Here is a 12,857-nt window from a genome sequence, read left to right as displayed (position 1 = left end):
GAGACCAGACATTCTTTAAGGGATCTATTCATTTATAAAAATGCGGCCGGTCCAGTTTGACCATAACTTTGTAAATCTGTTCAGTTGTAGGCGAAGTGAGAAGGTCATTTTTTCTATTCTCTATATTTCATTAACGATATCTGTCCTGTCCTCTATTGTCGAGTGGTCAGAAAGCAGCCAATGTCTTGTGATGCTCTGATATCAAAACCCCGAATAAGTATTTGTTAAAGTGTCCAGGTTGAAAGTCGGCTTTTTGGGGCACTCCCGAAATATATGCCAGCAATTTGCATCCTGGCTCCTGCACAATCTCCAGCACTTGCAGTATGTGGAGATTTTTTTTTTATTTCTACGATGCATTTCTTCATTTATATTTTTTCTTTTATTCATTTTTTCTTGTATTTTCTTGGTTGGTATGAGTGATTCTTGTGATTATCAGGCTCTTTCTCCATTTTAGTTTGCATTCAGTGTCTTTTTCTACCTTTTGAAGACCACAGGCCACACTGGGTAATAAAAAAAGAAGTTTCCTTTAATGTCCTTGAGGGGTCTTATTTCTGTTTTATTGGTAAATTTGCTGTTTGTTTACAACTGGAAGAGCTAAACAACATGATCCTTTGATATTTGAAGAGCTCACTGATTAGGCGGCAAACACATAATAGCTAATATATGTATAGCGGCGGATTTTAAAAAAGTCTCTGCAAGTCCATGTATTTAGATGCACTGAGGTTCATGGAGCCAGAAACTTTATTTTACGAAACAGCGTCAGAGCTACAGGTAGACGTCTTGAATCTTACCGTAACATTTGCCGTTGATGGAGCACTTGTTGAAGGTCATGATATTCTGGGTGAGCGTTCCTGTTTTATCGCTGAAGACGTACTTGATCTGGCCAAGCTCCTCGTTCAGCGTGGTGGTGCGAGCCTCAGCGGGAGTGTTGTTCCGGGAATAGTACATCTTCCTGTCCCAGTCGATGTAGAAGCTGTTCCCCAGACGAATGATCTCCACACTGCAGAAAAATGTACAGTAGATACTGGGTCAGAGATGAAGCAGATATAATCTTTATGCATTTTGTTAAGTTACTTAAAACTTATTAAATAATTCCACACATGCTGGTACCTGACATAGAGAGAGATGGGCACCACAGTGTTGAGGATGATGACGTAGGACCAGAATGTGAGGAAGGCGGAGAAGCCTGCATTGTTGCCATCTTGTCTGGGCAGGAAGACCGTGAACTGTGAGCCTTCATTCAGCTCCCAGACGTAGTTTCCAATCGCCAGGATGGTGCACATGAAGGCCAGAAAACCGAAAATCTGCATGGAAAGTTTTGGAAAGAGTTCAGAGGTCAAAGGGGGGTTTATCAAGACTGACTGGACCCCTGAGCACTCGTTAAAAGGTACGATTCATAATCCAAATCCAAGGAAAAAAGTTGAAGTCACTATCAAAGATTTAGAAGGCCAAGAATGGAACCTGTAATATGACAGGTCTTTAATTGTTGACTGTCCTGAGATCAGATAAACAGGCGAATGATTTGACTACTCACACAAAGCACTAGCACATTCATCAGTCGGTCTACGCTGGTCCTCTTGAACGTGCTCTTCCCACAGTTCTGCATCAGCTTCGTCTCTGGACCTGCACAAAAAGAGGAACAGAAACAAGTAAGGCGTCAAATGATCTCATATCTTCCTCTGTTTAAAACCATCTTAGTGTGTGTTGAAGTGAACTAAGTGTCAACTGAGACGCTCAAGTTTTGTTCTTTGTGTCTCTCTCTTCATATGGTCACAAGGTTTCCCGTTACCACGAGTTCCCTATTAACATGTAGCCATGAAGAAACTCATTCCCCACCTCCAAACAGCACCAGTCCAAAGCACCACTCGGTGTTCCTCAGGGTGCAGCCGCGCAGCAGGATCTTCTCGTTGTCCAGCGGGTATTTCTGACCGGCGTAGGTTAGCGTTCCTGTGAAGCGGTCGAGACGGTTGTTGGGGGGTTCACAGCATACCTCGCCTGCAGGGACAGAGAGGTGATGGAAGAAAGGACAATTAAAGCTTGCATGCATTCAATCTACTGTATGTGTGACTATGGCATTTAGCCCAAAAGAAGTTTTTATTTGTCAAAAATGTGGACAAATGTCAGTGAAAATTGATGCTTATGTGTCTGTGACTCTCTGTGTTGACACCTGTAGTACCACTTGGAGTTTACAAAGTCATTGGGCCCTATTTAAATGAGTTATAAACCTGACAGAGGAAACAGAACTAAACTTTACGCCTCTGAAATAAGGAGTGAAGTTAAGCTGCTCCCTGTGTATAAATGATCAGAGCGACTCTTAATGGGGAGTCGAACAATTGTGAAAGATGTCAGTTAGCAGGATCTCAGCTGCTTAGATGAAATCCATATAGTCACACCAAATAGGGATGAGCAAGTACACCATAATCTGTATCTGCTCAACCAACTAAATTATCTGTATGGCTCTGGAGCAAAAGATAACAGGGGGAATGTCCGCCCCACAATTTGATCCAGTGGTGTCACTGATGATATATGGACTACAACAGGAGAAGAATGAAAGCATACTGGAAAAGATTAATATGATGTTCTCCGAGGAGACGTGCCAGGTGTGATGAGAGTGGAATTGAAATCGACAGAGGAAAAAGTCGCAATTTTGAGACTGAAACAAAAATGGAGAGAAGAAAAAATTGAAATAAACTTCAAAACCATGTTGAAAGAGCTACCGCGGGGGAAAGAATACTTCATGACGGGGAGCAGCCGGCTCATACGGAGAGATGATGCACCAGCGGAGAGGAGGAGAGACTGGGAAAATCCACAAGGGTGATGAATGAAGAGTGAAGACCCTCGGATATAATGTATCTGTACTCTGGGGGGCGTGGCTTGGACTCGAAATGGGTGGGGTTTAAACCGGAAGTTTGCCTTTTAAGCCTGAAATTGATATTGGTTGATGAGAAAGTGCTCACCTTTAGAATTGCGCTTCAGAACATTTTAATCACAAGAATACTGGAGCTACTTTCAAAAACTAAACATGACCATAAACTTGAATGACTAAACTTTGACACATGCATGCAGCACAAGGTAAAGATGCAAACTAGAGTTCTCACTTAACTTTCTTTGTGCTTGTGTGATGTTTTTCTACACACTGAAAACAATGTTTATTAATTATTAGTTGTGTATATGTGTGTGTGAGAGAGAGGGAGAGACAGACGGAGAGAGACCGCAGTAAGAGTCGTGAGCTGCGACTGCACCGCCAGCCTGTACGAGCCAAGAGGTGTGTGTGTGTGTGTGTGTGTGTGTGTGTGTGTGTGTGTGTGTGTGTGTGTTACGGTCTCCGGACCTTAGTACATTTATTTGTGTTTAATGTGTGTGTTTAATGTGCTGTGTGTGTGTGTGTGTGTGTGTGTGTGTGGCTGACTATCTGGCCTACATGAGGCGTGACACAGCAGCTACCAAATATGAATTTTGATGTTTTATTTACAAAGGTGATACTCATGCTCGTTAAAAATACTTTGTCTGTACCGGATACTTGTTTCATACGAGTTTCATACCAGCTCATCCCAACACCAACACTTACATACTTCTCATTTAAATATCTAATCTAAATGTGAACCTTTTTTTTTTCGATCTGAATATATTTTGTTTTTTGTTTCAATGCTGAAAAAGTTGAATGCTATTTGTGACTGTGCAGCTTCTCCACGTAATAGAGGAGGTTTATTGTCTTTATCAAAGTGTTTATACGACCAGTATCCTGGTTCTTATCCGTTTTTGGAGCGCCCTGGTTATGTGTTGTGCATGTAAACATCATATCTTGGTTTTAGGGAACCTAGATAAGCCCTTATCTCAGTTTTCCGCTGCCTCAGAAACCATGAAAATGTGTGTTTATATTCACTGCATTCTTGCAATTTCAGAAACCAACAGTTGGCTGTACTCTAGCAGTCTTACCGTTGAAGTCTGCCAGTTTTTCAATATCCTCTCCCAGGTCTCCTGTCACAGTCAGGGCCTGTCTCACCTTCAGGTTTGTCTCCCTGAGGAAGAGGAGGAGAGGAGGACGATAAAGTGAGAAGGAACATAAGGTGGTCGGGAAAAGGAAGAGAAGTTTGACAAGAAGTAAGGGGAAGAGGAGGAAAAGTAAGTGAGCGGGAAGAAAAGAAATGAGATGACGTGACATTAGACAAAAAACAGACTGACCCATCCAGTTCTGCCGTCTCGATGTACACCAGGTTGAGTGGTTCACTGCTGGAGAGCAACAGGAGGTCAGCCTGAAAGTACAGGAGCATTTATCACTGAAATCTGCTGTTTGTCTTTCTGGAAAACAAAACATCATTTTTCTTTCATCATACTGCTGGAACGATAAGCTACATGTAAATTTGTCAGACATACGGACGCTAGGTTAGGTCAGTGATTTCTGGCATTAATAACACAGGATCACAGAAATATCAAATTATCTCTGCAGGAGTTTATCGTAACTGAACGCCAGTTACAACCTTTGCCTTTGCTGACAGCTTTATGACTGTTCTTACTTTTGCAAAGGAAAAAAACAAGACGTTCTCCAAACACTGAATACTGCAATCTCCCCAGAAATGTAGTGATGCAACATTCTCATCTTTGAGGTCTTTATAAGGCAAACGTGAAGCTTTACTTGCTTTGTACGATCCAAAGATGAAGTGTTTAAAGAAAATTGTCAACTCAAAGATGTAAAACTGTAAATCAAAATGACAAACAGAACACAAAGGCACAACAAGAGGCAAGATCTACGGAGAGTGGAGGTGGAATCTGTTGGAGAATGGAGAAGAAGCTTATGAATCAGGGCGTCTTCAGGCAGAAACAAGTTAAATTCAGGACATTTAAAGACATTTTTAACACCACTTTAAATGAAATTTAAGACCAAACTTGTGATGGAATTACACACAGTAAGGTAAAAATGATGATAGGATGCGTTCCGTATCGCATACTCTTCCTTTTTACTTTTAGCGGGCACTGCAGCTGCCCTTAAAAATACATACTGTTGCATGCAGTATGCACACAATCAGGACATACTACTTTCTCATAACATTACGCACTGAACTTTGACCTTTGTGCTTTTATATCCGTTTCCGTGAGGATGAAACAAACGCTGCTTACTGAGTTCACCAGAGATGGAGATCAACCCTGCTGTTTAACTTTAAACTTTAACTTTAAAGTAACGACTGCACAGCTTGTAAATTCTTACATTTTATATTTGCGACAGTGAACTTACGTGGGCAGTTCTCCATCGTTGTCATTTTCATAGTTATGTCCTTTTGTTGTTTGTTGTTTTTGTTGTGATATTTATGATTATTTTGTTCACTTTGTCTTGTTTTGCACAATATGTACAAATTATTCTGGACGACGATGTGCTGTAACTTCAAGCGTTTATGAACACGCTGGTGACATACAGGCTAAATGTTTAAGCAGGAAGGCGAACTACATACATGCAACTGCATGACAGGGTATCAAAGGTTACACTCTAGACCAATCACAATCAAGCATCTTTAAGAAACCAATAGGGACAACTGTTACTATCTCATAGTCTCAACAGGAGAATATTACACACTTAAACAATCAATATTCCTGTTATTACTATTCCACTGGTCATCAGTTACTTGAATACGCTGTCATCCATCATTGCGACTTCTGACATTTGATGTGAGGTACTGTCCGCTGCGTTGAAGATTGTGGGTCAAATTAGCCAGAAAACCATGCTGGCTTGCATACTGCAAAATCAGACCGAATGTAGTGGAACATCCTGGTATTTTTGGCATGCTGCATTTGACATTCTAGCCCTTTTTAAATAGGAATTGTGCAAATTTGCAGGAAAGCCCAATCAGTCTTTTTCAGCATTGGCAGTATAAAAACAAAATCGAGGAGTGCAGCAAAATGCCGCCTGCCTACTTTTGTTTATACAGAATGCGCCTTTTTCGGGGCAATGGGGGGCGTGAGCAAGCAACAAAACGTGTAGCTCAGTGTGTGACGTAAACAGTGACGTGGGAGGGAAGCCGTGGCTGGTCAGTCCTTCTGCGATTCTTTCATAAGTCAGCCCGTTCTTCACCGTCCCCGTCATCTGACGGTTAATGGCCTCTTCCTTTGCGAGGGCAAGGAGGGTGAGCAATTCCTTGTCTCCCCAGTTGCTCATCTTTACAGTGTCTGTCAGGTTTGCGTTTCCCTCTTGCTACTAGCTGCTCATTCCTGCTATCGGCTGTTTCCTGTTTATCGGCGTCATCAACAGCTCCTCCCACAAGTCATCAACAGCCCCTCCTGTTGCGGAAGGCCGCCTCGGTCTGTTTAAACTAAAAGGGTTCCGCCAATATGTCTACCCTACGAGGTGTAAAACTGGGCACCTCGGACCAACTCGCTAATCCGGCTCTGTGTGTCTAAACGCTCACAGCTTGCCTGCAAAACGGCCCAACATTCACGGAAAATCTGGCAGTGTAAAAGGGGCTACTATGTGTTGGGACACACTATATCTTTCTCTGGCATAGTATATAGTATGGTAGTATGGGTATTGGAACACACAGATACTCTGTGTTTACTGGATAGAGAAAAATAAACTAACAAGCAGGCTGGCTAGCAGGGCCTTGGTTTAACGACGCAGACTCATTGTGTGATCTAAATGCGAAGAGGGGTTAAAAAGAGGGCCATTGCACGCATACATGGGCCAGAGTCTGTCCCCTGTTAAATAGTGTTTCTCTCCAGTAGCGCAGACACCAGGAATTTGTTGGGCGGCTGTGGCTCCGACACAGAGCGTATGTCTAAGTATCCTTGGTCCAGATACTGAACCCCAAATTGCTCCCAATGGCTGCTCCATCGGTGTGTGAAAGCAAATGTAAATGGCTACTCAGTAGCAGGTGGCACCATGTATGGTAGCCTCGGCCACCAGCGTGTGAATGGGTGAATGTGACATGTTGTGTAAAAGTGCTTTGAGCAGTCAGAAGACTAGAAAGGCGCAGGTCCATTTGCTTTGCTGTGACTTAAAACATTTCAGACTCATCCACTCTGAAGTCAAGACATTTTAATACTCTTTACTCACAGTGACAAACTGGTTGTTTTCCAGCTTGATGATGTCTCCCACCTGGACGTCCATCCATTTCTCGCTCCGCAGTCTAAGAACAGGAAACAGGAGCTGATTAGTGACTCTGTGCTAAGCTCAGAGAAACTGTTTTCTTTTCCTTTTCCCTTTTTCTTTGAGGATAGTCAGAAAATAAACTGCCCATAAATAAGCACTGAACACCAAGGTCATCCTAATATTCGTCCCCTTCCCTCACTGCAGTTTCCTGCCACTTTCCTGTATTGTCTGTCTGTGTATCTGTCTGCCAACAATAGCCGGAGTTTTAAAAAGTTGTCTGGAATATAAATATTTAATGATTTTCAGGGTTTTCTGTTTCATTTGTCAGCCTGTGCTGTTACTTCAAATTTGAGCAGAGGACAGTTTTTACTTTAATCTCTTTGTAGTTTGCTAATGCTCAAAGAGAACTTATTGAATGTTTGCAATAATTATAAAACGTCTTATAACTAAAAGAAGAAATTAACCTTTACACTGAGTACAATTAATCTGACATGATCATTTGTCATTTGTTTTCACCTCTTATAAAATACTTAATAAACAGTGTATTTGAAAAAATAATTAATGCAGTCATCAAATATGAGAAATCATTAGTTTGAGCACTACCACAACAGTTTTAACTCTTGAACAATTAAATTTTACCCTCCATCAGGCCTCTTATACCAAACCTGCATCAGTATTGATTCAAAGATGCATCTCTGATAATAATATTCACATTTACAGTCTTGCTGGGAACAAAATTGGCTTCATTCAATGGTAAAAACTTGCAATTCCTCCACTTGTTTCCCAACTACACTCTGGAAAACGATGTTTGTACACCAAGTCCAACACAACAAATCAAGCACTCCCTGACATCAAGTCAACAGGAAATATACAGTCTCTTCCCACCATCCTGCAGCTGCTTCCCGTGGCGCCCTAAACAGTGGGCACTGGGCAAAGGCCAACAAGTGCAAACCCAGACGGCAAAAAGAAACAGCGTAAATTCAACTATTTATATCTGGTGCACCATACATATCTAAATATACAGCTGGTGCCTTGAGTGGAAACACTGGTAATGTTGGGTTATTACGGTACACATTTACATACCTCAGCTCAGCAATAATATTAATTATAACATGTTGATGATTAAAAATATTGTCATTCTTGTACTATGTTTGTACAGACAGCACATAACTGATCAATTGATTGATCATTCCTTGTTAATTTTTCAATTACAGCTGGTTCGGATGTCATTTTCCAGCATGATTTACTTCTTCTCTCCTTTTACTATCACTTCAGACAGGGCTGTAGTTATTACTGAGGGCAACAAGGTCATGAGCTGTGGTATTGTTTCTGGAAATTTGGGCATTTTAACAATCTAAGGAGGAGTCTACATTCTACAAATATTACATTATATTAATTCAGCTGACACTTTTTTTTACAAAGCGACTTACATTAAGTGCATTTAACTCCAAAAATCATGCAAGTACATCAGTTTCCTTAAAAATGCTGAACTGCTTGAAATGCTAGATTCACAAACAATAAGACACGGAGAAGGAGTCGTTTTTTATTTTTTATGTCCAGCTTTGTGAGGGAGCAGCAAGAGCGTAGTGGACAGGCTGGGGTTAGGGTTTGACCATGTTCTGGATGCAGGATGGGCCACAAATCACACATTGGGGGCTTTTAAGTGCTGATTTTTGATATCTATTTCAATTCAGTGGGCCTCATGCAGCAATATTCTCTTACATCTCTCTCATGTTTTCTTTTAAATTTCTGTTAAGAGAAAAAATAAGAGAAGTCAACTCCCGATTCACAAAAAGTTCTTAACCATCCAAATCTGCTCAGGCCCTGGTGTTCTGAACAATGAATCCCACTTGATCATAAGTATCCTATCAGCAGGTGGGTAAGGTGAGGGCAGGTGTACTCTGGCACATGCCCAACAGTTGGAAAGATGCCACCAAAAAAGCCCCTAAGAAAAATAACTTGTGCAGTAATGAAACTGACCTAATGGCGAAATCAACATAAAGAACACATTATGTTCCAGAGCATCAGTACTGATGTTACTGGAAAAATAAAATCCCAATAATGGTCGTACCATTTGTGATGCTGTAAATACTGTGTCAGCAGAGAGACGCACAGTAAATAAAATTAAAAGTTCTGACACTAAAATTGAAACAAAAGACCACATTGCCCAAGGATTTTTATGGACCAACAGTATTTTACAGCCCAAAAATGTAATAATCTAATCATTAAAATCACTATAAAACACATCTAAATCTAAATTTGATTATATGATACTCGTGTGTTTTTTTTTAATGTTCCTCAAACTTAAAACTTATGTTTCCTTTCATTGGACAGGCAATATTTGGACTGTAAAAATTAGATGTTTTTTTTCTTATCTGAGAAAATGTGCTCTTGACCACTAAACTTTTCTCTTACCTAACAGAAGTGCAAAAGTAAGAAAACACTGGTGAATTCCAGAAATCAATGAGTCTAACAAAATAAAAACAAATCATAGCTATGAACAAAAATAAGAAGAAATTTGTTCATGTATCCCTTCTTGCATGAGGTCCAATATCTCTAAATTTGGTTTTATGGAACAACAAAACCCACCAAACAAAACATAAAAGCCATTTAAATTAAATAAAAATTAGAATTACAGAATTACATTCATCTGACAACTTTCACTTAGGGAGATAAACTTACAGCTTTAATTATAACAAAAAGGAAAACATACATTTCTCAGTGGGATCTAGTTGTGTTTTTTACCTTTATTTTATATATCTAGTGTACATTCCTGTGTTTCAACTCTGCATATTCCTTGTGTGATAAGATAAGATAAGATAAGATAAGATAAGAAACGTTTTTTGTCTGTCTTGCATCCACATGCTACAACAATCAACAGAATGACATAAAACAAATAAAACATAAAAACATCTGTAAGGTCATCTGTCATCTAAAGACAAGGTACAATAAGCAAACATATGCCCCTCTTCATTCACACGCATATAAACACATCTATATTAAACATCCTACATTCAACCTAACGTAAACTCTATCCAGTCCAACCAACAGGAAGCACCTGCAGGATGGTGGAGAGCAATTGTTTTGTATCTTGTTGATCTGAGCTCTGCTATTTCAAATATGTGAGGTATGCTTCATCTGCATATATGTGAGGGGCATGCTGAAACAAGCAAATACAATGACTTAAGGGATTATTTCAAGGCTTATTTCAAGGCTTCTTGATAATAAAGCTAAAGGACACCCAAGATGGTTCCCTGAGGAACACCTACCTGTACAAAAAAAAGTTAAAGGACCCTGATGGTGCCTCTACAAATACACAAAACCAGCAAGTGGCTACCTGAAACGTTGGATATATGAGCACAGGTGTATTTCAAACTTACTTTCTATCAATGAGGACTTGAACCTTCCTGTTGTTTACATGATTGTCGCTTCTGTGGCGGTTCTGGAAAAAGAAACATACACAATGAAACAATGAGTCATAAGAGGTCACAAGAAACTCAGTTTTACCACTGAATACTGAATAATACTAGTTCTGACGAAAGTTCCCATGAAACTAATCCGTTAACAGCTGATATATTGTGGTTTTTTTTGTGTTGTTTTGTGTAATGACACAAAGGTGTTAATGTGTTGGAGTTTGAAATGAAAACCTCCCATTAGAGGTATTCAGCTGAATTAGACCTTTGACCTTCTAAAAAACTTCTACTTCCACTCCAACCACTGATGACTCTTCACCATGATGACGCCTCCTTTGTCTCTTATTTCTCTTCAGTTTCTAATCACTATTTATTTCTGTGAGTGAGACACAGAGGCGGCAGCTGAAACAGTACAATCAGGTGGTTTCCCCTTTTTTTTTAAATGCCAACACAGCTTTCAAATGCTTGCAGTGTTTCATAATTTTTTCCTGAAGCAATTTTAACGTTTCTCTGGCTTAACAGACAAGTTCACCTCTTAACCCTTATAGTTACAACTAAATTTACTATTTACACAGGTCAGATATTACAAAGACTTAATAGATCTTTCCCCAGAACAAGAAGCTCTTGTACATCTACCTGTCCACAAGCCAAAGGGTTTAAGTCCAGATTTCTGTCTCTGTTAAACAGCAATCAGCATGAATATGTATTACAGATGTTACATACAGTATAAAAGTTAAAATTAAGAAGAAAATGTAGCCTAATTGTTCTTTCTGTGTCAAACCCAGAAAATGTTTTTTTGGGTTTTCTGTTCTACTTTCTGGCAGAAACTTCTTGACCTGCTGCTTCTGTGTGTTTGATAACTGATTTCTGTGTCATCTGGTTGACTAAAGGCCTCAGGCAAAGGAACAACCAATTAAATTTTGGTTGCCATACAACTTTTTTGGCTTGTGACCCCTTTAAATGAAACAAAATCCTACCAGTTGTGACTAGTTCCACTAAAACATTCATATATTATCATTATGGGCTCACTCTTTTCCCTTTTAAAGCAAGATGTATGCTTTTGCATCGAATAGATGCCGTACCTACGCCGTAGCCTGTTGTGCACCTCCCCAGAAATGTAACTGAAAGTTGCGATGCAGACTTCCTGTCTATGAGCTGAAACAATTTCCCTCAGTGGAAACAACGCTTTTGTTTACTTTAATTTCACAGATAAGAAACAATAACGACAATAAAGCCTCCACAAAACAGCATGTTAAGTCTTGTGTGTGATTTATCCTGGCTTCATATGAGCAGAGGAAATCTCTGCTATTCGTTAGGCTAATTTATACAATGTAAAATGCCATAGGCTTTTGCTAATAACATTAGCATGTTATATTTGTTTGGAAAACCTGTTTAGTATAAGACAGTCGCTTTGTCAGTGAACCTTGTGAGCTGTAATGGAGCTGAATTTTGTAACGTTACCTTTGTTAAATGTAGCTGTTGTCCCTGGTTTTATATGAGTAGAGGAAATCTTAGCTAGCTGCTAGGCTAATTTATACAATGTAAAATGCCATAGGCTTTGCTAATAACGTTAGCATATTATATTTGCTTGGAAAACATCTTTAGTATAGGACAGCTGTTTTGTCTGTGAACATTCTGAGGTGTAATGGAGCTGAATTTTGTAATGTTACCTTTGTTAAATGTTGCTGTTGTCCCTGGTTTTATATGAGTAGAAGACATGTCCGCTAGCTGCTAGGCTAATTTATACAATGTAAAATGCCATAGGCTTGTGCTAAAAACATTAGCATGTTGTATTTGTGGGGAAAATGTGTCCAGATAAAGACAAGTGTTTGTCTGTGAATGTTGCGAGTTATAGTGAAGCTGATTTGTGTACTTGAGTTTGAAATTGTCTCTATTAAGCCATGTTTAATGTGTGTTTAATGTGTGTTTATTGTGCGTTTTGGGTGTGTTTTGAATCAACTAAACTTTACAGCACTTCACAGACACAACGACGCTAACTAGTATTCTGGAGGTGTAACTGCAGAGTGACAGATACACCACCGCACAAATATAAATGCTCACAAAGGCGTAGACAATGTGCGTATAGGGTCTGCATAGAGCTGACGCACAAGTATAAATCCCGCTTCAGGGCAGAGGCCTTGTGGCTAACCTGAGTGTTATGTGTACTTCATTACGTGTGGAGGGAAGCAACTTTCTTGTGGGTGTCACGGTGAAGACGGCATGCAGCAAAGAGTGATGATAATCAGCAGGACTAAGTGTCGAGTGGTCCGGGTCACTAGAAGCTAGTTACCGGCTAATAACAAGCCAAGCTAAATTTAATGTTAATAAGCCTACGTGTTCTCAACTGAGGCTCGGAGCTGGTAAGCTGT

The 12,857-nt window shown here is 39.9% G+C and overlaps 1 protein-coding gene across 1 annotated transcript in view; it reads right to left on the bottom strand.

Annotated features, from left to right (window-relative positions):
• Positions 1-12,857, bottom strand: part of LOC125890064 (phospholipid-transporting ATPase ID-like) — a 67,902-nt gene that overhangs the window by 15,620 nt on the left and 39,425 nt on the right. The window contains exons 6-13 of the mRNA XM_049578473.1: positions 10,456-10,517; positions 7,040-7,112; positions 4,183-4,253; positions 3,937-4,019; positions 1,837-1,995; positions 1,535-1,623; positions 1,111-1,304; positions 792-1,000 (exon numbers count right to left, since the gene is read on the bottom strand). Coding sequence (XP_049434430.1) covers positions 792-1,000; positions 1,111-1,304; positions 1,535-1,623; positions 1,837-1,995; positions 3,937-4,019; positions 4,183-4,253; positions 7,040-7,112; positions 10,456-10,517 — 940 coding nt within the window. The remainder of the gene's footprint in view (positions 1-791; positions 1,001-1,110; positions 1,305-1,534; positions 1,624-1,836; positions 1,996-3,936; positions 4,020-4,182; positions 4,254-7,039; positions 7,113-10,455; positions 10,518-12,857) is intronic.

The sequence above is a fragment of the Epinephelus fuscoguttatus genome, linkage group LG6 (assembly GCF_011397635.1).
Source record: "Epinephelus fuscoguttatus linkage group LG6, E.fuscoguttatus.final_Chr_v1".
Taxonomy (NCBI): domain Eukaryota; kingdom Metazoa; phylum Chordata; class Actinopteri; order Perciformes; family Serranidae; genus Epinephelus; species Epinephelus fuscoguttatus.
The sequence above is the reverse complement of the archived record's forward strand: the minus strand, read 5'-3'. Positions and strand labels throughout refer to the sequence as shown.